The following is a 27,081-nucleotide window of genomic DNA, read 5'->3' as shown; positions in this document are numbered from 1 at the left end:
CTGGACCCAATCCTTACAAAGAGTTTATGTCTGCCAAATACGCAAATCACTCACTCATATATTTGGGTGTTTGTATTTCATTTAACATCTGAAACAACAAATTAGGGTGTATTCAGGCAGGTTACAGTTAAATACACCAAAATGATTAAAGAATTGTCTGAAAGAAAGGTATTTTTCCCCTCTGTGATGTCGTGATCTTGGCAATCTTCACAGTATGTGCTGCTTCCTTAAATGGATCTGTGGGAACTGGAAGTGTTGAAACAGTGTTCCTGTTCTCTGGCATTCTACCTTTCTGTGCATATCTTCAGCACCATTTAGGCTGAGAACCACTGTTTTTCATTCAGTTACCTGAAGCGTCAAATAGATCTTGTAAATATACTTTATGTACACAGTAGGGTCAATGGCCTAAATTGACTGCATTGCCCTAGTTGTGGCAAAAAGAAATGGGATTTCATTTTCAGCACATTTTCCAGGACATGAATTCCAAAGCATGCCAGCTTTTATTTTAGAAGAAAAAAGTTTTTGGCTCTCAGAACTGCAGAAATAAGCCCCACAGTGGAGTCTGTAATAGGCTCTGAAATTTCTCCCCTAGGAGCTAGGGGGAGAAGTAGTAATTGCCTTTGCAAGTTAAATTATAGTAACTGTAATTTCCCTGATGAGAAGAGGTTTCAGTGCATATTTATTCACAATTGATCTTAATTTTAAATTGCTTCTCACTTAGGGTGTTGTTAGACCAACAGGTGGCTATGCAGTTATGTTAAATTGGACCATGTCAGCTGTATATGGACTTCAACCAAAAGAGGTAATTTGAATTTGTATGCTACTTTATAATTCTGGGAATTTGATCTGAGTGTTCTATTTCTAAGTTTGTTTTTTTTAATTGTAGGTTTGGTGGGCAGCTTCTGATCTAGGCTGGGTAGTTGGCCATTCTTACATTTGTTATGGACCTCTGCTACATGGGAATACAACTGTTTTATATGAGGTAATTGCTTGTTTTAATGCTGTTTATAAGCATTGCTTCACTTTTTCAGATTTTAGAGATACACTGTTCTTAAAAGTGTGCACCATGTAACTTGCTAGACATATCTCAGTGTATAGTACAGTACTACATAACTGTGTGATGCTTTTAGGAAGAAGGCAATTGGGATATAATGGCAATCATTATATGAGTACTTGTGTATAAACATAATTTGTATAGAGAAGGGGAGTGAACATAGTTTAATGGTAGACCATGCATTTTACATAGAGAAGATTCCAGATAGAAACATCTGGTATCTACAGTGAAAAGACTCTCAGATGGTAGGACTGAGAAATACTTCTGCCTTAGGCCTTTTGCTTATCAGAATAGGCAGTACTGGGCTAGATGGAAAGACTGGGAAGATTCATATGTTTAGTGGTTATTTCTTCCTCAGCTACCTATGGTCATATTAAAAAATATTTTGTGGGAGGATCTTTAGCTGCAGCTCTCGGAGTACATATTCCTAACTAAAATATTTTTCTGATTTTCCTGAGTTTTGAAAAGCACCAGGTCCTTTTCTTGCTATGTTGTCTAGTGTTTCAGCCTTGCCTTGCCAAAGGTGCAGTTGTTTGATACCAGTATTTTATATACTGTAGTGTATTATATATCAAATAGAAATTTTAGTAATTTTTATTGTAATTTTTTAATTTCTTATGTTGTAAATTGCAACCAGGTCCCACCAATTTGGACATAAATGCATAAATAATAAATAAGAAATAATAAAAAAGTTGATATTTGAAATAATGTTGCTCTTTTCTCTGTTATGGCATCTTTAGTGGTTGTAGAATTGGCATGTGCAGAATGAGAACTGTGTGCATGATTGTGACTGCAATACCTTATCTGGAGGCTTCACTATCATTTAATTTGAATTTACTTCCTTGTTGTTTTATTGCGGCCAGAATGCTGGACACTCTCCTCCTAACCCTGAAAATAATTTTGCACAAAATAGGAGCCTATGCCGTCAGATTATGGCTGTTGTTAGAGTGGGTATTCTGCTGTCTGCACTTCCACATGTGGAAATGTGGCTGTATAGGTGGGCTCTTCAAAAAAGTTCTGAGTGATTAGGAACACTGGACCCCCCCTTTCTGCTCAGTTAATTTCTTACTACTGTAAGAATTGTTTAAGTGTTCATTTCTATAGTCTTGTTTTGTTCCTCCTATCATGGTGAATAAAATCTTGTGTAGTAAGCCCTGTGACTGTGACAGCAACATACTGGAATCAGATTTCATCAATATTTTCTGTCTTGGTTTGGTAATGGCCATGTTTTTGAGACTTTCCACTTTATTTGCAGTTATCCATCCAATGTCTGCAAACCTTCATGTGAGAGAAGACATTTCAAGCAACTGACAAAAATCCTACCTGTTTCCCCTTTCTTCTGTGCTTTTCAGGCAGTTATTTGTGTGCTTCTGTCTGATGGCTATTCTTGTATTAATAACTCTGGCTATAATACTATGTGGATTCCAGGCTAGGCCCAAATCCTCTGCGATACAAGCTCTTCTTCTCCATTAAAATCAGTTTGACCAGTGACCTCAACCAAGTCACCATTCTCTATGTCCTTAATGTATATACCTTTTAGGTCCTTGGCTTCTAAGCCCCATTCAGATAATGACAGGCATCAGAGGCTGGAGGTCTCAATGACAAAGACTTGGATCCAGGTATCTTAGAACCAAGTCTTTGTCATTGAGAACTTCAGCCTCTAATGCACTGGTTCTACACTGACCAACTCTTTTCTCGCTTTGAAAACAACACTTGGAACTCTTTAACAGTTGGTCATTGTTTAATTGTTCCTGTTTCTTTTTTAAAAATGCCTCTTTTGTTTCAGTTAGTCTGTAATATATTTTTGGCCTTTTCCTTCTCCAATCTTTAGGACTGGCTTGGATTTTTGCTCCAAGTTAGACAGTAAGACCATTGGACAGTTCCTTTCTTTTATATGTTTTGTTCAGCACCTTTGGGCACTTCACAAATAATACATATTTTTCTTTCTTCTACTTTTCCTACCAAAAGAATTTTTTCCAGAGCATTTCACTTGTGATCATCCCTCTACCAGTCTTGCTCTAGTCCTCATCAAATACCAGAACCCTTACCATCTTCTTGTCTCACACAGTAGTGCTATCAACCTGCCACTTATACAGTGTATGGTGCAGGCGGGCACCCACTGCTCAACAAGGCAATCCAACTCCGCCTTGATCTTAGGCTGGAGCGCCAGGGGAGGGTGGCGATACTTCAACCGGATGGGCCTCACTGTGGGCTTCAGGTCCAATGTGACCGGGGACCCGCTGAAACGGCCCAGTGTTCCATCAAACACGGCCAGGAACTCCTCGCAGACTGAGGCGAAAGTCAGCTGGGCGACCCGATTAGCCTCCATCACCTCAAAACCCAAGGGCCCAAACCATGACAGTCCTAAAAAACTCGTGAGCCTGCCTCCCACCACCAGCAAGTCCAAGAGTCCATTAAAGTTCTTATAGGCCACCCTGAACTTGCCCCAGCCCTTAATGTCCTCGGGATTCTGTTGAAAATCCTGGAGCCACGGGCCTTCCTCAGGTGGCGCCACCCTCCTCAGAAATTATTGAAAAGGACGACCCTGTGTCCAGCTCCATGCGGCACGGGAACCCCTCAATGAGCACCGTTGCATGTAATTTATTAGGGCCATCGGGGGGGGGGCAAGTTCATTACTTGGTGGTGGTTCTGCTGCTGGTGGGCTGACAGGGTGTGTAGGTCCGATGTCTCGTGGTGGACGGTGGACCTCTTGCGGTCTCCCCGGGATCGGCAGACCTGGGCGATGTGCCCCTGTTTTCCGCAGGAGTGGCAGATGGCGTCCCACAGATGGCAGGTCCAGCATTCATGCGCCTCTCCACAGCTTGCGCAGGAGCTGGACACCTTCTCGGTTGCCGGGGCCGGTGATGCTCGGGAGCGTGGGCCACGGCGAGATGACTGGCGCACCTGGAGAACCTCCTCCCCATCTGAGACGTCCGAGTCCCAGGAGGCAGTGTGGTGGATGGCTCGTCTGCTGGATCCGCGGTGTGCCTTATTATAGGCTTTTGCGTCCTTCAGGACCTGGTTGAGGGTCAGGTCCCCGTTGCTGGCAAGTTTGCGGCGCAACTTTGGTTCTTGTAGGCCCACGAGGAACTGATTCAGGAGGGCCTCGTCCAGACGGGCAAACGCACACCAGGTGGCCGCTCGGCGGAGCCCTGCCAGGAAGTCCACAGCCGCCTCACCTGGACCTTGGACTCTTGCAAAGAAGTCCAGGCGCTCCGCAAACATCGTGGGTTTGGGCGCAAAATGGTCGTTAAGCGCCTTTTTCAGCAGCTCGAAGGACTCCTCCTTAGTGGATTTTGGCGAGATCAGGTCTTTTAGTAGCCACAGGCTCTGACCAGCAAATCCCTCTTTCACTCTGCCTTAGTGACCTGGTGGAACTCGAGGTAGCCCTCCAAACGCTTCAACCAGGTCTCCCACTGCTTGGGGTGGCTGACTTCAAACTTGGGAAGGTTACCCTGTGCGACAGCTATTTTAGGTGCTCCACGTGCAGATGCTGAGGTGTTCGGGGTTGTCGCCAAAGCGGGACGCGAGGCTGGGCTGGAACCATCGTCAGCAGCACTGGGTGCGTTGCTTGGGAGCGGAGCGATGCGAGGCCTGGTGACCGGAGAAGCGGGGCACGGTGCTGGAAGCGTCATCAGCAATGCAGGGCATGGTGCTCGGATCGTGGTCGGGGCGCGATGCAGTGCTCTGTGCTGCGGCATCTTGTTCGTTCATGAAGTCATGTGGATCCCACCTTCGTCGCCACTGAAAAGTACTGGGTCCGATGCATGATGTAGTGAAATCAGCTCATAGGTTTATTAGATAGTTCAGGAACAAGACACAGAAGCTGGCTCGCAGGCCGGCTTATATCCTGAAGCAAAACCACACCCAAACACACCCCAACACCCGTGATAGGTTTATTTACATTGATTGAGTTAACTCTAGGATCCTAGTCTCCCAATTGGAAGGGGACTAGGATCCGACCATCTATTGTTCTGGTGGAGCAAAGCTCAGGCTCTTCGCATGACCATGAGCGGACCGGCTGAAACCGGATCGCGCACATGGTCAGGTCGGTACACAACAGGTGCATCCCTATTCTCATATAAAATGATTACATCCTTAATTACCTTCAGGATCCTTCTTGTACCCCAGATTGCTCTAATAAGAACATACCTCTCATTTTCCCTCCACTGGTAAGCTGTGTTCAGTCAGGCTGCAGTCACACACACTAAATAATCCACTTTCAATCCACTTTCAGTGCACCTTTCAACTAAATTTTGCCAGTTCACACAGTAAAAATCCAGTTGGAAAGTGCACTGAAAGTGGATTGAAAGTAGATTATGTAGTGTGTGTGACTGCAGCCTCAGTCAGTCAAAACCTTTATTGGCATAGATTGAAAAAGAAAACAACAACAACATAGGAAACACAGATTGTAAATATACAGTCATCCCACCAGAGCTTTAACCTTATATTCTCAAACCCTCATAGCAATAGAGAGAAACCTCCCCACTGCAAGGTGATACGAGGTTGGAGATCTGATAGAAGAAAGGATACGAGTCTCTCTTCTGGACAACTGTGTCTGTTGATCAAAATGGGGCTGATTAGGACATTGGACTCCAGCAGCACCCCCAATTTCATTCTTCAATTTCATTCCCACATCTCTTTGTTAACTCTTGCATCTACTTGCTAATTTGCTGCCATCCATTGATCCTACCGGCCACCCATTCCTATTTCAGCTCTGTATATGCATCTGGGCTCTGAGTGGCCTCTCCTAACAGCTTATCCTCATCCTCTTTTTTCCTGTAACTAGCTTTTGAGATTTTATTCCAGTTTTGTCTGAAGAAGTGTGTTTGCACACAAAGGTTTAGGCTTTGAATAAACCAGGGGTGTCGAATTCATTTGTTAGAAGGGCCGGATCTGACATAAACAAGACCTTGTTGGGCCAAACCATGTGTGTCATAAAATGTAAAGCCAGGTATTGGAGATATAAACTTTATAAAGGACACAAAGTTTTTTTTTTACTTAAAATAAAAACATGCTTAAAACATTAGCACTCTTGCAGTATTTTGTTTATTTAACAGTGCCTGATAACTGACACTTCTTGCTCTGAATTACTGCATCAAAATGTTTGTGCTGTTGCAATCTTGAGTATGCTGTTCAAGTGTGTATCTGTAAGCTGCAAACCTACTTTTGATTTATTGACATTTGCTACATAAATCTCATGCTCAGAGTTCTGCGCCTAGGACCCAGGGGAAAACATGAAATGCCTGGGCATTGCACGCTTTTGTACATAAACTGCTTCATGTGCTGGTCAAAAACATGAGAAGGCACCATGACACAGACTGAGGGCTATGTGTTCGTCTACAAAACTCTAGTCTTCCTGAACGGTCAGTATCAGATCTGGGAAGTCTAAGTTCAAAATCCCCAAAGGCAATGTGCTGGGTAAACTTGGTCTGGACACACACTCTCAACCTAATCCACCTCACTGGCTTGTTGTTATTCGCCATCTAAATAGTTTACATTGTTTTTCTACTGAGAAAGATTGAATCATGAAGGCGTGAATACAGTGGGAAGGGGGAGGGAACCCAGTTGCATGCAGGAGAGCCACAGCATATCAAGTCCAACAATCTGTTTCTTTCCTTTTCTCACATACATGCACATTGTGACAGCCTTTTTCAATCATGCAGAGTCTATTACCACCCTCCACCATCTCTGTCCCACAGGTTCAGGGTTACAAGTAGTTCAGGCAGTCACAGTTCACCACCTGTCTTGCCTCTTTTAAAATACATAGAGAGCCATGACCATTTCACATACCAGGTCCTCTCTCTTACTCACAGAGACACCACTGGACAGGATAGCCCAGTCCCTTTTAATAATCACCCCTCACTCAGATACCGCACACTCAGACACTATTGGAGCTGGGGAGTCATTCAGATGCTGCCACATTTATTCGTATCTTTATATATATATATAGGCCAATGTCTTAGCTTGTGTGTGTGTGCTTCTTTCCATGATACCACACATCCAGCCTACATGGTTAAACAATCAAGGAGTTAACTTTTATTTATGGTTTGAACATAACATTGGAGAAAATCAGGCTGAGGCTACAAAGTTCCTTTTCATTTGAACTTTTAAACTATTTCCCTATTCAGGCATTTGGGTTTTCTTTGTGATAATTAAACCTTTTTCCAGACACCATAAAGCTGCTCTTCTACTGCTTCACTCAGTCAGACACCGGCTCAACTGAACTAATGGCTGTTTTCAACTGGTCCCTCTCATCAGCATTCTGTTAGCTCCCGTTGATTGCTGTTAGGGGGAGGCAGAACCTAACTTGTCCATCACATGCAGATATAGATTTTCTGGCTTTTCAAAAAGGAGTCAGGACCTTTAATTTTGCCAGCTCAATGCTAGAGTAACAATCCCAAGAAAAAGTGGGGTTGGGAAGGAAAAGGTTTTAAAACAACTAGTTTCCCTTGGTTCTTGGCCAGCCTTGGTGCAGGGCCGCTGAGGATGAATGAGATGATTTCAACACTCCTGTTGCTTGGTAAGTGAATTTGTTAAGGTTCCATGTATGTAGAATTGTCTTTGTGGAGAATGTCTAGAGGATCTGGCTTCTATAGTTCTAGTCATGATCTCTATGACAGTCAGTGGCTAGTAGGGATGTGTACTCGGTATATACTGAGCTGAATAAATACCTGAAAAATACCTTATTAGTACTTTTCAGGTATTTATTCAGCTACCAAAATGGCCGTGCCCATATAACAGCTGATATTATTTGGCTTTTACTTGAGCAAGGCTAGAGACAGTGGTCTCTTTAAATGCCTTCTGAGTTCATTTGCCAAGTCGTGCTGTCATGGTGGCAGAACTCAGCAAGTGACCTCAGCAAGCATTTAAACTTTAAATCCTTTATACCCTGTGGGGATGGTCGCCATAGGATATAATGGAGCCAAATAAATTCGGATTTCCCTGATATTTACCCAAATCCCAATACAAAACTGATATTGGTATTCAGGAATGATCAGAAATACTGATATTTTCCGGGTCCAAGAGACCTGAATAGTAAAACAAAAAAAACCCTACATTTTTTTTTACATACCCCTAGTGGCTAGAGCGGAGCAGGAAAGTGTTGGCTCTCTGCCTCATCATCCTGTGTTGCTGTGCATGGGTGATTGGAGGCTGGCCAGCATTCCTAATCTTTCAGAGATTTCTAGTTAAATATTGCATATGGCTAATTCTCTTTGTCAGTTTGTGATAACGGTTTTGAGGCATAGGAAGCTACAGCTTGTTAAGAAGATGCTGTTGTATGACAGCAAAGCCCAGTGGGTGAGACCTTTTAGTCCTTCATTCATTCCTCACTGTGTTGCCCTGGTTTGGTAAGAAACTCATAAATAGCCAAGTGGGATTTTTTTATACTTCCCACATAATAAGCAACAGTGGAGCTGGATCTCTTATTAGTCTCTCCTGCTCAGAATACATGACTGAGAGAAGGGAAGCATGCCCTTGAAGATGGAGAACTTGAAAAATAAAGCCAGTTTTGTTATGTGAGAGGTATAACAAATTACCTTCTGGCTGTGTATGCAGTCCGGCAGTGCAGGACATCACAATGAGGAAGTACAACAAATCCCACCTTGGCTATTTATATATTTATACAGTGACTTGCTCCATGTCAAATATGTGACGAAATAATAAATCCTGTCTGGTGCCCTGTGTAATTATTCCCTGTGTAATATGTCAAAACTCTGACTGCCTGATGTTGTCAGAGCTTGGAAGCTAAGCAGGGTTGGCCACAGTTAGTACTTGGATGGGAGACTGCCAAGGAAGACTGGGGTTGCCATACAGAGGAAGGCAGTGACAAGCCGCCTCTGTTCATCTCTTGCTGTGAAACCCCTCCAGGGTCCTGGGGTTGCCACGAGTTGGTTGCAACTTGACAGCACACAATTATTATTAATTATGGCATTGACTTGGGCATCCCTTGCTGAAGATATAGCCTATTTCTCAGCAGCAATGTCCTAAAAGTTTGGCACAGATGTTTGAAATATTGGGCTCTCTGTATAGTGGTGTTTTTTCAGTGTACCATGAGTCAGAGCTGAGGGATTTAAGGTACAGCAAAGGAATAATTTTCTCATATTTGTACATAGGCATTGCTTGAACATGCTGCTCTCAAGTCACTACCACGGTTGCATTCAGAGCTTAAAGTATGAAAGAATTGTGGAACACTTTTACCCAGTGACAGCTTTAAAACAAATCTCTCCATAGGGGAAGCCTGTGGGAACTCCAGACGCTGGTGCTTATTTCCGTGTGGTGGCAGAACATGGAGTAGCTGCCCTTTTTACTGCACCGACTGCGATTAGAGCCATCCGTCAGCAGGACCCTGAGGCTACCTTGGGGAAGCAGCACAGTCTGACAAAGTGAGCTTAATCTATAGCAGAAGTGTATTTACTGTTAGAAACAAGGACAAAGATGATTATATAGTGAGTTCAGTGAGCTATGAAGGTGCTAAAACAGCCTGATAACTTGCATATTTGTGTGCATGCATACATATTATGTCAGTTTAGATTTATTTATTTATTTTGTTTGATTTATATCCCACCCTCCCCGCAAGCGGGCTCAGGGTGGGTTGCTCAACTCAACTCAGCAAATGTAGTGACTGTAATATACAATAAATAGGGTTAAAATAATACAACAACATTAAAACAATCCAAAAACAGTCTTGGTTTGGGCATCAGATGATTGAATGATTATTTGGTAGATGATGCTGTGGTGGAAAACTCATTCAGCAGAGTCTCTAGATGTTTAATCACTAAGCGCATCTCTGCATCGCAGGAGAGGCCCAGATGTAATGGATGTCCATCGCCTCAGCAACAGCTCCATTTTACAGGCCCTGCAGAATTGTAGCAGGTCCCACAGGGCCCTGATCTTAAGAGGGAGCATGTTCCACCAGGCCAGGGCCAAGGCAGAGAAAGCCAGAAGATGCTGATCTGCAGAGCACAAGGCTCTGCGGGGGCACATATAAGTATCTCTTTCTGTTGTCTTGTCTACTAGTATATCTCTCTTCAGATGTCTTGAGGGTGGGGTCGTGCATCTGTTGTTTCCAACTCCCAAATCGTTAGAGCCAGCACCAGGGCTTTTTTTCCTGGGAGAACGCGCCGCAATGGAGTTCCAGAACCTCTTTGACAAAATTCTTTTAAAAACGTTTAAAAGTTCATGAGTTTTCAATATATAGATTGAAAACTTCATTTCCCTCTCGAGAGTTCCGGCACCTCTTTTTCCTAAAAAAGAAGAAGCCCCGGCCAGCACAATGTAGTGGTCAGAGTGCCAAATTAAGATTGGGAAGATCCAGGTATTACTCTCTTCTCAGCTGTGAAGCTCGCTGTGTGGCCTTGGACCAGATGCTGACATTCTAATCATCCTCAGAATTGTGAGGATAAAATGGGAAAAAAAGAGAATGATGAGCACTGCCCTGAGCTTCCTGGAGAAAAGCAGGATAAAACTTTTAAAAATAAAGATTTTTTTTTTAAAAAACCCCACGAATTCTAGGAAAATTGGGTGTTCCCAAATTTGTTTTCCAAGACAACAGGTATACAACTGAACTGGGGGGAAGCAGTCTTTTATTTTATCGATTACAGTGTATCTCTGACTGTACAAGACAGAACCCACTTTCCCACAGGATCCTCTCTACTGAAAATGTAGAGTGGGCTCCATATTTGACAAAAATCTTTTATCAGCTATGTGATCCAACTTAAAACCGTAATCAGATCTGCTCTGCATTTCACTTCCTTTATCTGAGAAAGGCAAACTATAAATGCTATCAATGATAAAATATTGGAGAGTAATTTGAAAATAATCCTATTTAATGTAGGTTCCGAACACTGTTTGTAGCTGGTGAGCGATGTGATGTTGATACATTAGAATGGTGCAAAAGAATCTTCAGGGTGCCAGTTTTGGATCACTGGTGGCAAACAGGTAAGTTCTATATAATTTCTTTTTATAAGACAAGACCTCTTCCTTGATTGAATTTTGTTTCTTAAATCAGTTAACAGTTATGGCTCCTTTCATGTGAATGTCTCCATATTGTGCTGGTCTATGTGTAATAAATAAATCATTTATATTGCAATACGTAGTTGGGACTCAGCCCTCATTTGGTCAAGGGGTTTCTAGTAGGAACTTAACTTCTTGCCTTCCTGTGGTCCCGTCAACTGTGTTTGTCTCATCAGTGGGCAGACATTTTCACAGAAATGTGTAATTGGGTTTTTATGGGGGTCAGGAATTATCTTTTAAGAAAGCAAAAACTTTTCTGTGGATCGAACACCAGCTATCTGTCCACATCAGTGGTTCTTTAACCTTTAATCCACTACTACCCACCAAGTACACAGTACTATCATAAAATTCTCCACAAGCCACATGTAAAAAATCAGGTAATTAAAACAGCACTCCAGACAAGTAAACTTTATTTATATTTGTATATTTATGATACACAGATCTCAGATCATGTGTCATATCAGCCAACTCATTGATGATAGGTTTGCTTCCTATTTGCAGTGTGATACAGTGTTAAGGGCCTGGTGGAAGAATTTAGGATCTGAAATTTTATCCTCAAAATGGGGTGAAGCAGTATAAAACAACTCTCTACAGCCTGTCAGAAGCCACTACAGATGCGGAGAAGGCCAGGAGCTTCCTAAAATCCCAAATGCCTCCCATTTGCCTCCTTCCCAAGTTCTGAATGTCCTTGAAAATATGTAGATACTTCCCACAATTCCCTAGTATGAATCACTAACCTACATGTTAATAAAGTGGATGTCTTTGGTCCAGATGCATTGGTGCCTCTAGGAGAGGGTGGGCTGGAGGATGGCCCCATAGTTTAGGGACAGCCAAATTATGCAGAGGCATGAGTGAGGGTTGTGCATGAATGCTGTCCACATGCCGCTAGTGATTGTTGGCAGTAAACAGCAGCATGCAGCAATAAACTCTAAGCCTGCAGAAACTTGTTGAAGCAGCTGGCTCTTCTTCAGCCAGGGGGCCCTATAGAGAGAGGGACAACTGGCACACCTTGCAGCCTGAGTCCTATGAGACAGATGAGCCTAGCAAAAGCTGTAGAGTTGAAGCATTCACAGCCTCACTGTCGTTGCGGGGACTTGAGATTGCCTTGATATAAGGTCCTGCATTCAAAACAGCGGCCCATAGAAGCTTTGGGCTCGAAGGGGAAGGCAGCAAGTAATCCCACTCCAGACTCAACAAGACTGTAGTTGGTGGACAGCTGTGGCCACCACCCTTCTATTTGAGTCATGCATGGGCACTCTGGTGGGTCTGTGGACCTGGCTTTCCCTATAGGACCACAGCTAAAGCCTGGTGAGAACAGAAGGGCAACTGAAACAGCAGCTGTCCTAGAGTTGGCTGCATGGAACTAGGACATGCCTGGTTAATTGAGGAAGTTCTCCTGCATTCCCTGCTACTTATCTTTACTCCTTTTTCACATAAACAGAGCTACAGTGGTAAATTCTGCAAACTTAAAGTGCTAGATAAACTATTTAAGTAGCTATACATGCATACATACAGAAGTGCCATCAAGTTGCAATTAACTTATGGTGACCGCAGAAGGTCCTCTCAAGGCAAGTGAGAAACAGAGGTGGTTTGCCAGTGTTTTCTTCTTCAGAGTCTTACTTGGTGATCTCCCATCCAAATACCAACGCTGCTTAGCTTCCAGTCTGACAAGATTGGGTTATGCCAAACTGCCTTCCCTCCCAGAAATAGCTACAACATCCTTGAAAATAATCTTTGCATGTAATATACGAGCCATGGCGCTTTTAATCGCCTGTACTTGTTCTCTGGGCACATTGGTTCTTTTCTTCCCTCCAAATGAATTTTGTTGGCCACAAATAACAACAAGGTTCCCTCAGTTTCCCTTTAGCATTCCTCAGTGAGAGTGGGCATAGAGGCAAGTAGACTCTGGTCTGGGGGGGGGGAAGAATCAGAATTCTCTGGCTTTATTCTAGTAGTGATACAATTCTGTCCAGGTGTTAGCATGTTGGCACCTTATCCACTTGGTTAAAGTGCAAAAAACACATTTCTGATTTGCAGTGCTTGCTTACTTTGCATCCTTATCATTGATTTCAAGATCTCCTCTCAGGAACTGACATCTCATTCCTTGTGATCTCTTTGCTTCATGTATATCCCACTTTTCTCCCCAGTGGGAACCCAAAGTGGCTTACAACATCTGCCCCTTCTCCATTGGATCCTCACAACAACCCTGTGTGGTAGATTAGGCGAGGGGAGAATGAGTGGCCCAGGGTCACCCAGGAGCTTCCATGGCAAAGTGAGGGTTTAAACCTGAGTTATCTCATATCCTAGTCTGATATTCCAACCACTACACAGTACTGGTGATTTTAACTGTGACATCTGATTGCCTATATCCATTCTGTCTCACTTTAGGCAGATGTTTTTATATCGAACATTCTTCTCACTTCTCACAAAAATGTATCAAACATTCTTCTCACTTCCTCTGTTTAATCTTTGTAGCTGTTCCTTGGTTATGTTTCTGTCCCTTTCTTTCTGCAGTTGTTCTGATTGAAGAGACAGAAATTGCAAGTTCAGACATGGTGCTGATCGCAAAGTTATTTTAGGATATGCTGGAAGAATGAGATGGGAAAGGAGGGGACTGTTTAAATCTCATTTACATAAGTGAGAGGAGCTGTGACTGCCTCTGGTTTTATATTTTTCTATGAAAATGTTACAGGTTGCTGATGTCATTACTGTTGCTTAGCAACAGCTTTTTCTAGTTCAGAGACTAGAGCCCTCATTAGGGTAAAGTAGATGGTTTTACTGATGATTTGAGAATAGGGAACTGAGAGTTAAGCTCAATGAATCTCTTTTATAGAAAGAATAATCCTTTACAAGACTTAAGGCAGCCATGACGATGCTTTTGTTGGAGAAAGAGCAAAAAACAGTTTATAAAACGCTAATCTCTGCTGTAGATCATTGTTACCTAAATAAAATAGTACCAGACTAATCAGTTCCTTCCATCTTTATATTGCTATGATTACTAAAGCAGATATAACATGTTCTTGAAATGATTAAATTGTAAATGTTTAGCACTGAGATGTGTAATTATTTTCGGTAACAACAATTTATGTCTGTTGTCTCAATTCTAAGCACTGTAGCTCAGCAGCAAATAAAGTGCTTGGATTAAATTTAACTGGAATGATGCACTTTTGTAAAGTGCATTTTTTTTTTAAAAAAATACTTTTTATTTTTATGTGCGGTTTCTGATATACTAGGAGTGATTTCCAAAATGCTTTTCCCTCCTTAACCTTTGCATAAAGGAGAAGTTTGGCGAATCTGGTTTCTCTTGCCTGTGGTACAGTAATTAATCTGGCTCACTGCCTCTTTCTTTCATACCATGTGATGTGAAGTGTATGCTGTGGAATATAGGATGGGTCTCTTGGTGCTAGGAAGGTAGGGTTTACATTTAGAAATGAAGGAAATAAAATTGCCATTTCAACTTTTTGAATTAAATCAGAATAATTCACATCGACCTACTTTTGCAGCTTCTGTTTTGTGAAGGTTTTGCACAATTCAAGATTGGGAGTAGAATGGAAATGCTTGTTTTTCAAAATTTCCCCATGATCGTGGGTTGTATGCAGCATTTTCAACAGGCAGATGGTTTCAGATTCCACAAAATTGTGCTTTGCAGTATTTGCTCAGATTAACTCTGGTCTTGGTCACACGGGAGGATTTGATCCACAAGAGGGATGGATCAGGGGTGCATCAAGCGGGCGCGATCACACTGCAACATCTGGGAAGCGGTTTGCACCTGTCCCCGATCCGTCCCTTATGCCCACAAACGCGCATCAAAAAGGTACTAGCAAAACAGCAGTACCTACCGGATGATGTGGGCCAATGGAAGGCGTCTGGTCGGGGAAGCGCCGGTAGGCTGTCGCAGCTGTTGCCGTTCCCCATCCCATGCATGTGCGCAACTGCGCTACTGCCGGTTTGCTGTGCACCGTGTAATTGGCTGCCGGGGTACGGAGCACAGAGCTACGGGGGCACATCGGATCACGCTCCCACGGTTCTTTTTGCTCCGGCTCTGATTTGCCTCCCTTCAGTGGCGGATCATCTGGCTTGTGTGACCGGGACCTCTATTGTAAAGAATAGTCTCAGAGTTCCAACTAACAGATATTCCACTGCTTTGCACTTGCAAGCAAGACATTGTTGATTTTAGCTCCCTAATGCCCTTACATTACTTTATGTACTTCCAATGTCCCAGGATTCTTCTGTGGATTCTGTTGGAGCACATGGTTCTCCTTTTGTTCTTAGGAGTTGTGCATGTGAGATCACCTGTTCAGGCATGTTAAGGTGCAAATTATTTTTATTGGAATAATACTTGTGAGCATTTAAAGTTTAAAGACAATTCAGCACACATCTCTTTCATTGTTTGAACTGAAAAAGAAAAAACCTTGAAAACTGTTGGCGCCCTACATTTGGCTCACTAAAGCACTGTGCATAATATGCCTTGGATGTGGTTGTCCATTCATCCGTTTCATTTAACATTTGTCTACTGAGGTCACTGGGGCACCGTTATCACTTGCATTTCTTGTTAGTTTTGTATCAGATTGCCAAGTAGAATATCCCTTTCACATATAAATTGCAAAGCCAGTCAAGTGTATCTATACCTTGATTTTTAAATTTGGATTATTTTGTGTTTTTTTGGTTGCCCCCCCCCCCCCCATTTACAAATCTACTCATACATCTACTCTCTCATGCAATTCTTAGGGATAATCAGCTGAAAAACATTAATCACAACTGTAAAGCTCGCCTAATATGGTATTAGCATGACATAAATTCATTGTGGTTAATTTTATGAAACAATGAATCTTTAGAAAGGGTGGAATTTCTGCACAAAAATAAAACATTGAAACATTTCCCATCTCTTATCTCTGACAGTAAATGAGATGCAGAAGGTGGGGCTGCAGTGATTGCATGGTTGGGCAGCTTCAGCTTCTTTGAGAGAGGTGAGATGGATGCCTTGCTGGCTTCTCAAAATGCTGACCATTGCTCTCCCTCCTTCCTTGGTACTCTTCCAGACAAGGCTGCAGGCACTCTGAATTAACTTTGTTTAGCCCCACTGATGTCACCTTGATGCTAAAGTTCCCGGCTGTGTGGTGTAGAGATACCATCTTATTCACAACGTGATTCCTCATTATCTGGATTACATTGTGAGATTGCAACGATGGTCAGATTTGTCACTTTGTTCTTTGGTAGCTTCATAAAGTTAGATTAAATGAACAAAAGACACAATTTGGCCATTTATTTTACTTAAGCAGGAAAAAAAAATAGCACATGCTTCACTCTAGTGGGATCATACCCACAGGATTCTTTCCTTCTTTCTAATTCTGCTGACTTCATTTGTGTTGGGTGATAGAGTTCATTTGTGTTAGGTAATAGACTTTTACTTGCTTTGAGAAAAAATATTTTGAAAATCAGTAGTGTCTTGCATAATAAGCATAAGCACATTTTAAAGTCAATTCTTGTCATAGTGTCACGTGGGGTGGGTACATCCTGGCTTACTTGCAGGGTCGCAGTAGGCTTGGCAGCAGTCTGCCTTGATCAGGTCGAATCACCACACCCACTCCTGGAGGGTTCATCTACATCTGCTTTATTAGCAACATCGTGGCACCATTACAGTCAGCTTATCACGCTGCTGACACCCTCTGCCTCCACTGGCCACTCCCAAGCATGCTGAATCACCACCTTTAAGGCTCTGCCTAGTAATTGGCCCCTCCCACAGAGCCTCATTTGCTCTCTTCCCTCAGCCCAGTCTGGTCCATGGATGTCCAGTGGAACTCTCTCCCCACCTAGGATGGCAGAAGCCATGATCCAGTAGCACCCTACAGTGCATATCTGGCCATACCCATCCCACTGGCACACTCTGTGTGGACACCCTGAAATCTGGCCACCACGCCTGGCTGCTACTCACCCCACCAGGCCACCACCCCAGCAATTTTGCCTCTGTTTTTTTTTCCGTCAATGAGCGGAGCAGTTCACATTCTGAGCAGAATCAGAATATAACTGCTGTAGTCTTAAAATGCAAGATCCTGTGCGGCTCCAGATTGCTGCTGAGTGGGACTTCTTGTGTTAATGTGCCCCAGTGCACCCACCCCATCTGGGCTTGACCAGATGACACATAACGTATACATAAGTGCACTTGATGGAATTGGCATGCTATTGTTATTTCTGTGATGGTTTTACCTGTCAAAACACCCCTTCCAAAACATTTATCTCCTGGTACAGCTGGTCTTGACACTAGATTGAAAGTATGTCCCCATCATGAGGAATAAACCTACGAGGAATCATCATTCAGTAACAAAATGGCCATCCAGTGAAACATTGCCTATTTAAACTGATTTGTGGAAAATTAGATTTGGGAACTATGACCCCAACAAAATTAGTTCTTGAATTCAAGTGACTTACTATGAAATAATAATATCAGCTGTATAATAGCCAAAGAGCAAAACTGTTTCCTGCATGTGAGACTTCCATTGATCTTCACTGAAGCCATAGCAGCTGATCACAGAGTAAAATGGGAACTCCCTGGCATGCTGAATACTAAGAATAGTATGCTACATTAGTAATCAAAAACAACATTTTGTAGAAGTTATCTTTGGCACCATTTACTAACTAGAGAATGACCTTTTTACTTTTTAGAAAATTATAAAAAAAAATTAGAGAAGCACAGAGATTTAGGACTAAACTAGATTAGATGTCAGGATTTGTGATTGGATCTAGTCTTTTAAATATTATTTTAAATGTGGCTGTGGAGATTCCTATAATTTTTCATCACTCTGTGTGGTCAACTTAAGTTTTTAAAAAATGGTAAAAAAGATCCCAGTCTGAATTGGGTCTCACGCTTATAGCTATTTAGAGAGAGAGAAAAATGCTTGGGAGTGTTGATCATGAACTCCCAGGATTGGGTGTTGTTTGATCTTAATTTCATCTTAATTTCCTCTTCTTTGACACCTTTAATCATAAGTCAGTGGCAAATTCTCTAAATTTCTAAAGCATACAGTCTTATACATACAATTTCAGTAATATGTTAGTGACTTTTCAGACAGAATTATTGCTTTGAAGTTGTTTTTTCCTTGTCTTTCCTTCAACTTTTATATCTAATGAAATTGTTTGGAGTTCATAGTGTCAGCTCCCAATGGTGATAATAATGTAAAGAAGGAGTAATTTTGCTTTGTTTCTCTGTAACTTCCCCACACACAGGTGGATCCTTACCTGATCCCAGTCTTACTCTGCTGTGTGTTGTAGGGAAGGAATTTAATGGGAATCACCAAAATGCTAGTCATGCTATTTTCTCATCTGGCAATTTTGGGAAGCAGCACAGTTGATGCTGGCCCTCTACCACTAGTATCTCTCTCAGGGATAGAAATCAGTGTCACAATAGGGAACTTCCCTCTGGGAACAAGGTCCTCTCCAGGATAGAGAACATTGCAAAAATGACAGACTTCATTCTGGATGTGAGGTCCTCTGTAGATGCAGGGTCCTCTTTTACAAGGCTTCTGTAATGTACTCATCTCCGATCGTGTGCGAGGCTCGGTCTTCATGTAGTCATGTGAAGCGGCCGAGCTTCGCTCCCAGAGACAATGGGCCAAGCGGATACTAGCCTGCACTAACCTGAGGGCTAGGCTCCCAGCCGAGAGCCTATGGAACTCTCGGCCATTGTAAATAACCTATCACTGGTGTGGGGGTGTGTTTGGGTGTGGGTTTGAGTTCACATATAAGCTGGCCTACGAGCCGGTAATTTTCATCTTGTTCTTCACCTAATAAAGTATGAGAACTGAATTCACTAGTAAGTCTCAGTACTTTTCACTGGCGATGAGGATGGGATCCTACCTCCCATCAACAACGACCCGGACGAAGATTCGAGCATCGCATCAATCCTCAGCACTGAGACTGCCGCACGTCGCTCCGCCTCGTGCCCAGCTTCTCCGGTTGCCACTCACTGCACCGCTCCTTGCTCCGTACACCGCCCTGCTGACTCCGAGAGCAGCAATGCACCATGCCTCGCTCCAGCCACCACCGCCTCCACTCCCAAGCTTCACCCAACATGTGGAAGCGTTAAGATGGCTACCTCCCAGGAAAGCATCGCTGCCTTCGACATCTCCTGCCCCGCACAGTGGGAGACGTGGCTCGAGATCTTGGAGAGTTACTTCGACTGCCACGACATCGTGGACCCGGGTAAGAAAAAGGCTCACCTCCTCCGGTCCTGTGGCATAGACACTGTCCTGCTGCTCAAGGACCTAATTGCGCCGAAGCAGACCAAGGATGAGACCTATGTGGTATTGGTGAAAGCGCTGTCTGACCACCTCTCACCAAAGCCCACAAAGTTTGCTGAGCGCATGGACTTGTTTGTACGGGTCCAGGGTCCAGATGAGTCTGCTTACGAGTTCTTTGCCGGGCTCTGGCGGGCGGCCACCAGGTGCTCCTTTCCCGACCTGGCAGACGCTTTGCTAAACCAGTTCCTCTTGGGTCTCTGGGAACCCAAACTTTGGAGGAAACTGCTTAGCCAGAATGACCTGGACCTGGATAAGGTGCTCCGAGAGGCTGCGGCCTACAAAAAGGCGAATTAAGACCGCTGCGTAAAGGCGGTCCATTGCACTCAAACAGACATCGAGTCAGATGACTCCGAAGACAAGGAGGTGCTCCAGGTACGCCGCTGCCCTTCTCATCAGCCACACCGGTCAGCGGGTCCTCCCTTGTCCAAGCCATCATCATCGTCATCCTGCGCCAGTTGCGGGGAAGCGCACGAATGCTGGTCGTGCCGCTTCAGGGACGCCGTCTGCTGGACCTGCAACAAACTGGGCTATCTCACCCAGGTTTGCCATTCCAGAGGACAGCGTCAGAAGATATCAGCTCATCAGACCTTCGACGACCCTGCATCTGACCTACACACCCTCTCTGCCCATCACCAGCAGCACCTGGTATGTAACTTGCCCCCCAATAGCCCAAATAAAGTGCATGTGACAGTGTTAATCGAGGGGTCCCCATGCAGCATGGAAATAGACTCTGGGTCGTCTTTCTCCATCATTTCGGAGGAGATGCTGCGCTCGCTCTGCCCACGGGGGGGGACCCCTCCTGCAGAAGCCACAAGGAGTTAAGTTGCAGGACTTTAACAAGAACCCTGTGGTGGTTCGGGGCTGGGGCAAGTTTAAGGTGCAAATTAAGGACTTCTGTGGTTCTTTAGACTTGCTGCTGGTGGAGGGTAGGCTCTCAAGTTTGCTGGGACTTTCATGGTTCAGGCCCCTGGGGTTAACGATCACAGGAATTAACCAGGTCCAGGCTGAGAACTTTGTGGCAGTGTGCAACGAATTTCCCTGGGTTTTTGGCGGCACGCTCAGGTGCTACACTGGGCCCTCCATATCCCTCGATTTCGACCCGGCCGTCCACCCCATCAGGGTAAAGGCCAGGCACCTCCCTATTGCTATGAGGCCAAAGATAGAGGCAGAGCTTGATCGCTTGGTAGAACAGGGGGTGTTAGAGCCAGTAGCTTCCACACGGTGGGAGACTACGATAGTCACCCCGGTCAAGCCTAATGGCAATGTGCGGATTTGTGCCGACTATAAGTGCACATTGAATAAGGCGCTCCAAGACCACACTTATTCTGTGCCGGTGGTCATCCACGTGTTAGCCGCACTGGCGGGGCCCCGGATCTTCAGCAAACTGGACTTGGCTCAGGCATACCAGCAACTGCCGGTGGATGCCGCCACTGCCGAAGCCCAAACGATAGCGACTCACAAGGGGATTTTCAAGATGCATCGGCTGCAGTTTGGGGTGTCGGTCGCGCCAGGCATTTTTCAATCTTTTATGGATTCTCTCCTAAAAGGAATCCCCGGGGTTCAGCCATTTTTAGATGATGTGCTCATCGGCTGCTTGATAAACATGCTGCATGGGTCTGGGGGCCACAGCACGCTGCCAAGGACCTGATCCTTTGCCACATCTTGGACTGGGTGCGAAGGGGTGGCCCTCGGGCCTGGTGGCGGGGGGGCGGACATCACGGCGTTTGCCTCCTGCAAGGATGAGCTTTCTGCTCACAAAGGCTGCTTGTTGTGGGGAGGCAGGGTGGTGATCCTGACCCCCTTAAGGGAACGAGTCCTAACAGCGCTGCATGAGACACATCTGGGGGTGGTCCGGTTGAAAGCCTTGGTCAGGAGCTACGTCTGGTGGCCAGGACTGGATCAGGACATTGAGGACTGGGTGAAGAGATGTCAGCCCTGTCGGGAATCCCGACCCGAGCCACCCAGGGCCCCCGCTAGAGCCTGGGAGTCCTCACACAGACCCTGGTCCAGGCTGCACTTGGATTTCACGGGGCTGTTCCAGGGTCAACTATTTTTTACCATGGTGGATGTGTACAGCAAGTGGCTGGAGGTAGTTCCGGTGCCGTCCACGTCCTCAAAAGCAGCAATATGGGCCATGTGGCACATCTTCAATGCCCAGGGTATCCCTGACACCCTGGTCACAGACAACGGCACGGCGTTCACCTCCAGTGAGTTCCAGGACTTCACCCGGTACTATGGGATTCGCCACGTCCGATCAGCCCTGTCACGACCCCCTCGCCCTAGGGCCTCTCTGCCAACACCCTTTTCCCGGGCTGTCTTAGAGACTCGGGCCATATATCACTCTCCTCGGGGGGGGTCAGTTCAACCAGCACAGTAATAAAGGTGTGTAAAACAATTTAATTGCTTTTTGTTTAGTAGTCAAATACCTTCAAAGGCGTAATTCATGGGCTAGAGACTCTGTCCATTATAGAAATATATATATATTTTTAAAAAGAGAGAAAATAGTTTAAAACTCCAAGTAGGGGAAAAGAACAAATATACAGAGCACAAAATAAAACAAAGAAACCTTATCTTACTAGCTACATACATACATAACCTTGAGCTTAGAGCTCACAGCAGCAGTAATAGGCTTGGGTTTGTCAGGGTACCCCTGTCATCATCCAGGCGAAATGCCCCGAGGATATGGAATGCAAATGCAAAGAGCACGTCCTTACCGCAGAGAAGAAGAGAATCAAGAAGACCGGCAGAGCCCGAGGACGCGACAGGCAACCTCGACCACCAGCCAAAGAAGAGCAGTGCGGGGATACCGACGACTCCAAGGACCCAGCAGAGTTAGAAGCCGCAGCCCATAGAAGCCAGTGGGGGATTGTATACCTTTAAGCGGGAGGGAGAGGTTAAAAATGAGAATAAAGGTTTAACCTGGGGTCTGCCAGGGAGGATGGAATTCAGTGGAGACTGAAAAGGGACAGCTGTGCATACAACACTGACCCGAAGTCTCTCTGAATAAAAAGGCGTGCTCTCTCAGTTGGAGGGGGGACCTTTTTCGTCTGAGGCAGTTTCCAGAAACCGTTTTCTCGTCAACCCTCTTTGTCGCCTAAAAGAACGCTGCTGAGGCAGGTCGGAATCTTACAGGGTTCTTGCCAGGAACAACTTCTCCTCCTTTTTCTGCTATGGTCTTGGTCCCAGGCTACCATGCACTTGCTTGAAAGGGTGGTGGAGTCCTCTTGCATAAGTCCCGGCTTTCTCCCAGCGTAACTTGAGCTGATGCACTGACATCTGATGCAGCTTTCGGCCTTACACCTGGCCTTCCTGGCTGGCTGTCTTAGTCTGCGTTATTCCCCTTAAATAGTGGCTTCGCTGTCAAACAATTGCTACCCAGCACGTGGTGACTCTAGATCATGAACTGTCAAGATCTTGGCAAGTCACAATTAAAGTTGACAGTTCACAGCTGTATGGAATGTTACAACTGGTTATAGGCAACAGGTGTTTGCTGTCAAAAGTTACCCTTTTCCATGCACGTGGTTCTGCTACAACTTACTGCTGCCTTATCAATGCAAACACTTACAAGCCAATAAGCCTGTTACGTGACAAGCCCTGTTCCACCATGCAACCAATGGCCAAGCCGAGTGCATGGTTTGAACAACCAAAGAAGTGCTCCACCGCTTGGACAGGACTGGGATTACGAGTTGGCAGCCTTCCTTTTCAGCCAGAGAACAACGCCCCACACCATGATGGGATGCAGCCCAGTGGAGCTTCTCCTGGGAAGGCGCCTAACGTCCCGGCTGGATTGCCTTCACCCCGATCAAGCCCCAGAGGAAGAACCGGCCACCGAGTCACCCGAGGCAGCCAGGGGATTCTTCCCCGTGGATGCAGTCTATGCCAGAAACTATATGCGGGGCCCACCATGGATTATGGCCCGGGTGGTAAGAGTCAGGGGACCACGATTGTACTTCAGTGAGGACAGCCAGATACTCCACTGCCACATTGATCAGCTGCATCGGCGGGTACTGCCGTACGACCTGGAGGACTTTGAGAACCCGGGCAACCTTGAGGCGGCCACGCCACCTTGGCTCCCAGATACCATTGCCCAGCTAGATGAGGCACCCAGTCTACCTCCCATCACTCTGCCTGCAGACAGTGTGGCCACTCCCAGGGAAGCGGCGCAACAGGAACCACAGCCACCAACACCGACCAGCTCCTAGCCGAGTGCATCGGTGTCAACCCCTGCCCCGGTTCCCGTACCTCGCCGCTCCACTCGAACAAGGAGAGTGCCCACCCATCTGCAGGACTTTGTGTGTGGGTATCTTTTGGACCAAGGGGGGAGGGGTGTAATGTACTCATCTCTGACTGCGTGCAAGGCTCGGTCTACACACAGTCATGAGAAGCAGCTGAGCTTCGCTCCCAGAGGCAATGGGTCAAGCGGATCCTAGCCCGCACCAACCCAAGGGCTAGGCTCCTGGCTCAAAGCCTATGGAACTCTCAGCCACTGTAAATAACCTATCACTGTTGTGTGTGGGGGTGTTTGGGTGTGGGTTTGAGTGCACATATAAGCCAGCCTGCGAGCCGGTAATATTCATCTTGTTCTTCACCTAATAAAGTATGAGAGCTGAATTCACTATTAAGTCTCAGTATTTTTCAGCTTCTTAATAAACTACCAGCTTGGAAATGAGATTGCGTAGCATCTAGTGCAGCTTCATTGAGACCTGGTTGGGATACCACACAGGATTGGAGTGAAGGGAGGGGCAGGGATGGAGGCCTATACTTTTCTGTCCTCTCCTGCCAGGACAAGAGAACGTGTCAATACGGAAATTGTCTGGTGAATAACAGTGGACATCTGTCTGGCTAGAAATGAAATCGCCAGGTTGTCCAAGCAGTACTCTAGATAAATCCTTCCCTTTCCATGACCTTAACAAGAGATTTCATTGGAATGTCTGTTTGTTTTCCAGGCACAGCATGTACTTGGGATCACATAGCTATTCCATGTAACTTATAAAATAGATTGGTACATTTTACTATCCTTCACAGATGACCCATAAGTATAAGAACTGTTACTCTCAGAAGTTGTTGTAAAGGTAAAGGTAAAGGTTCCCTTGCTCGAAAGCCAGTCGAATCCGACTCTAGGGTTGCGGGGCTCATCTCCGTTTCAAAGCCGAAGAGCCAGCGCTGTCCAAAGACGTTTCCGTGGTCATGTGGCCGGCATGACTAAACACCAAGGTGCACGGAACGCTGTTACCTTCCCACCGAAGTGGTACCTATTTATCTACTTGCAATTTCTTGCTTTCGAACTGCTAGGTTGGCAGGAGCTGGAACTAGAGACAGGAGCTCACCCCGTCTTGCGGCACCCGGGTCTTGAACTGCTGAACTACTGACCTTCCACAGCCTGCAGTTCAGCGTCTTAACCACTTGAGCCACCACAGCTCCTAGAAGTTGTTGTAGGTAGGATTAATACTGCCAAAGATGCTGGCAGTGGACAGTGCAATCAGAAGTTCAGCAGACAGGCAGTTTTGGCAATTCCCGGCTCGGACGTGTCTCTTGAGCTCTGATGGAGATGCGCCGAGACCCGGCAGACAGGAGGGGTTCTGGACGGGTCCAACCCCCCTTCCAGAGTCCTTGTAGGGTGGCCTGGGATGCTGAAGGGACCCCCTTCCGAAGCAACGGCTGAGGAATTGAGGATCCCTTTTATCCTGAGAGGCCCTGCCGTCGGGAAGCCTATATGGCACTTAGAATATGCTGCCGGAGGAAGCGGGTAAGTGATTAAACGTAGAAGCATTCTCTCAACAACTTTAAAGCGACAGTGAGTCAATTGACCCCTCTGTTGAAGTGAATAAACTGAACGGCTCCAACTTGCAAATAAAAAGCGGGTTGGGGAGGAGTTGGGGACCCCTCCCATGAAAATCAGGGTCCCTGAACTTTAAACTGAAAGGAAAAAGCATAACTAACCGTGAGAGCCTTTTCAGTAGACTGAAAGGTGGAAAACAATCCCAAGCGCTTTTCAGTCAGAGAAGATTCATTTTATTCCGAAAAAACTTTCTTCTTGTGTAAACAGTGGCTGGGAGGGAAAGAAAAATGGTGAATGAAAAGAAACTTCCCACGGGAAGTGCTCAACCATCTCCCTCACGGTCACCTGCAGCTGCAGACTTTTCCAACATGTTAGCAGTGGCACTGCACCCTCTACTGGAGCAGATGTCTGATATCAACAGCAAATTGGACAGAGTCCAAAAACAGTTAACTCGTATGGAAAGAAGAACAGGCAATTCTGAAAAAGCTATTAAGAAAATTGAAACAAAAACAAATGATATCCAACAGAAACTGGAAGAAGTAGAATAGGAGAGACTTCTGGAAAAAAGCCAAATATTACAACTCCAACTCGATAGATCAGTGTATGTCCTGCACTTTCAAGGTATTCCTGAACAGAAAGGTGAAAACATAAAGCAACTTTTAAGTGAAGCCTTGGCACCAATGACTGATCTCAACCAAGAAGAAGTACAGAATGATACCTGGCATATCGAACTTATTCAGATTTTATCAAGAAAAATAACTTGCTAGGTGAATTATTTGTTAAAATTCCCAAGAGATCCACTAGAGATGCTATCTTAAAAGGGACTGCTGGAAAAACTTTGAAAGTTAAGGATGAAGAAGTGAAAGTTTTAAAAGATATTCCATTTGAGATGAAAAAACAAAGAAGGCAATACAGAGACTTAACCTCTTTCCTTAACTCCAATTCAACTTTGTATAGATGGATATTCCTGGAAGGACTCATGTTCAAATATAAATTGACTCTGTCCAAAAAGCTAAAGACTTTCTGGAACAGTAACTAAACCTGGGGGGGGGGGGAAGGGAGAAAAAGGATAACACACAAGAACAAGAAGAAATCAAGTATGAATCACAAGACACTTCAAGCAGTTCGACCACACCATCTGAGACCTCTGATTCAGAAAAAGAAGCAACAGCATCGAAACAACTTAAAATTAAGATGAAATACAAGAAGAAAGCTAACAAATGAACTGAAATAGAATAGATTGCAGTCCATCGAATGACTATTGCTTAAGACCTAAGCTATAATAAACTTGGATTTGAGCTCCTTTCTTGCATTGTGGGAATGTTATACGTACTCTCTAATCGTAATTAGATCTTTGTCTTATTTAGCTTCTGTATTAGTTTTAGTGTCTTCCCATGTCCCTTCCCTTTAGGTGTGTAGTGGTAAAAAATAAAAAAATATAATAAAAAAAAGAAGTTCAGCAGACAGCAATATCCTTTTTTGCACCAAAATTTTTGAATCTATACTACATCTCATTGCTTGTTAATTTGGAAAGAAAAAGCCACAGGTAGGCTGCGGTTGCACTTGAGGTTTGGCGCGATCTAGCTGCGCCTCTGTTTGCGGCAGTTTAAATAGTTGCGGGAAGTTTTGAGCAGACATCCCACCCTTAACTGGCTTCACTTCCTGCTCTCCCCATGGTCAGTGGTTCAGATTGTTGTGGCATTCTTTTTCTTTCACCCATGCGCATAAGCGTGTATCCGAAGCTCTGGCACCCTTTTGACAGCTTCACAATTTCTCTGCCAAGTACTCCGGCCTTTCTCAGCCTCCTTCCCTTCACCTTTCTTCCATGGAATATATGGGAGGGAGTGCAGATTTACATGAGAGTACATGTGTCCATCATGGGATGTTCTCAGACTCTGATGCAGAAAGAGGAGAGAGGGTTTTTTTGGGGGGGGGAT

The 27,081-nt window shown here is 44.9% G+C and overlaps 1 protein-coding gene across 1 annotated transcript in view; it reads left to right on the top strand.

The window, feature by feature from the left end:
• The window catches only part of ACSS3 (acyl-CoA synthetase short-chain family member 3), a 74,586-nt gene that overhangs the window by 5,524 nt on the left and 41,981 nt on the right, over positions 1-27,081 (top strand). Inside the window, exons 4-7 of the mRNA XM_015413716.1 lie at positions 722-802; positions 887-982; positions 9,290-9,441; positions 10,893-10,996. Of these exons, the coding sequence (XP_015269202.1) occupies positions 722-802; positions 887-982; positions 9,290-9,441; positions 10,893-10,996 (433 nt within the window). The remainder of the gene's footprint in view (positions 1-721; positions 803-886; positions 983-9,289; positions 9,442-10,892; positions 10,997-27,081) is intronic.

Source organism: Gekko japonicus, unplaced genomic scaffold, assembly GCF_001447785.1.
Source record: "Gekko japonicus isolate JY-2015 unplaced genomic scaffold, Gekko_japonicus_V1.1 scaffold649, whole genome shotgun sequence".
Taxonomy (NCBI): domain Eukaryota; kingdom Metazoa; phylum Chordata; class Lepidosauria; order Squamata; family Gekkonidae; genus Gekko; species Gekko japonicus.
This window is presented reverse-complemented; position numbering and strand designations above follow the sequence as displayed.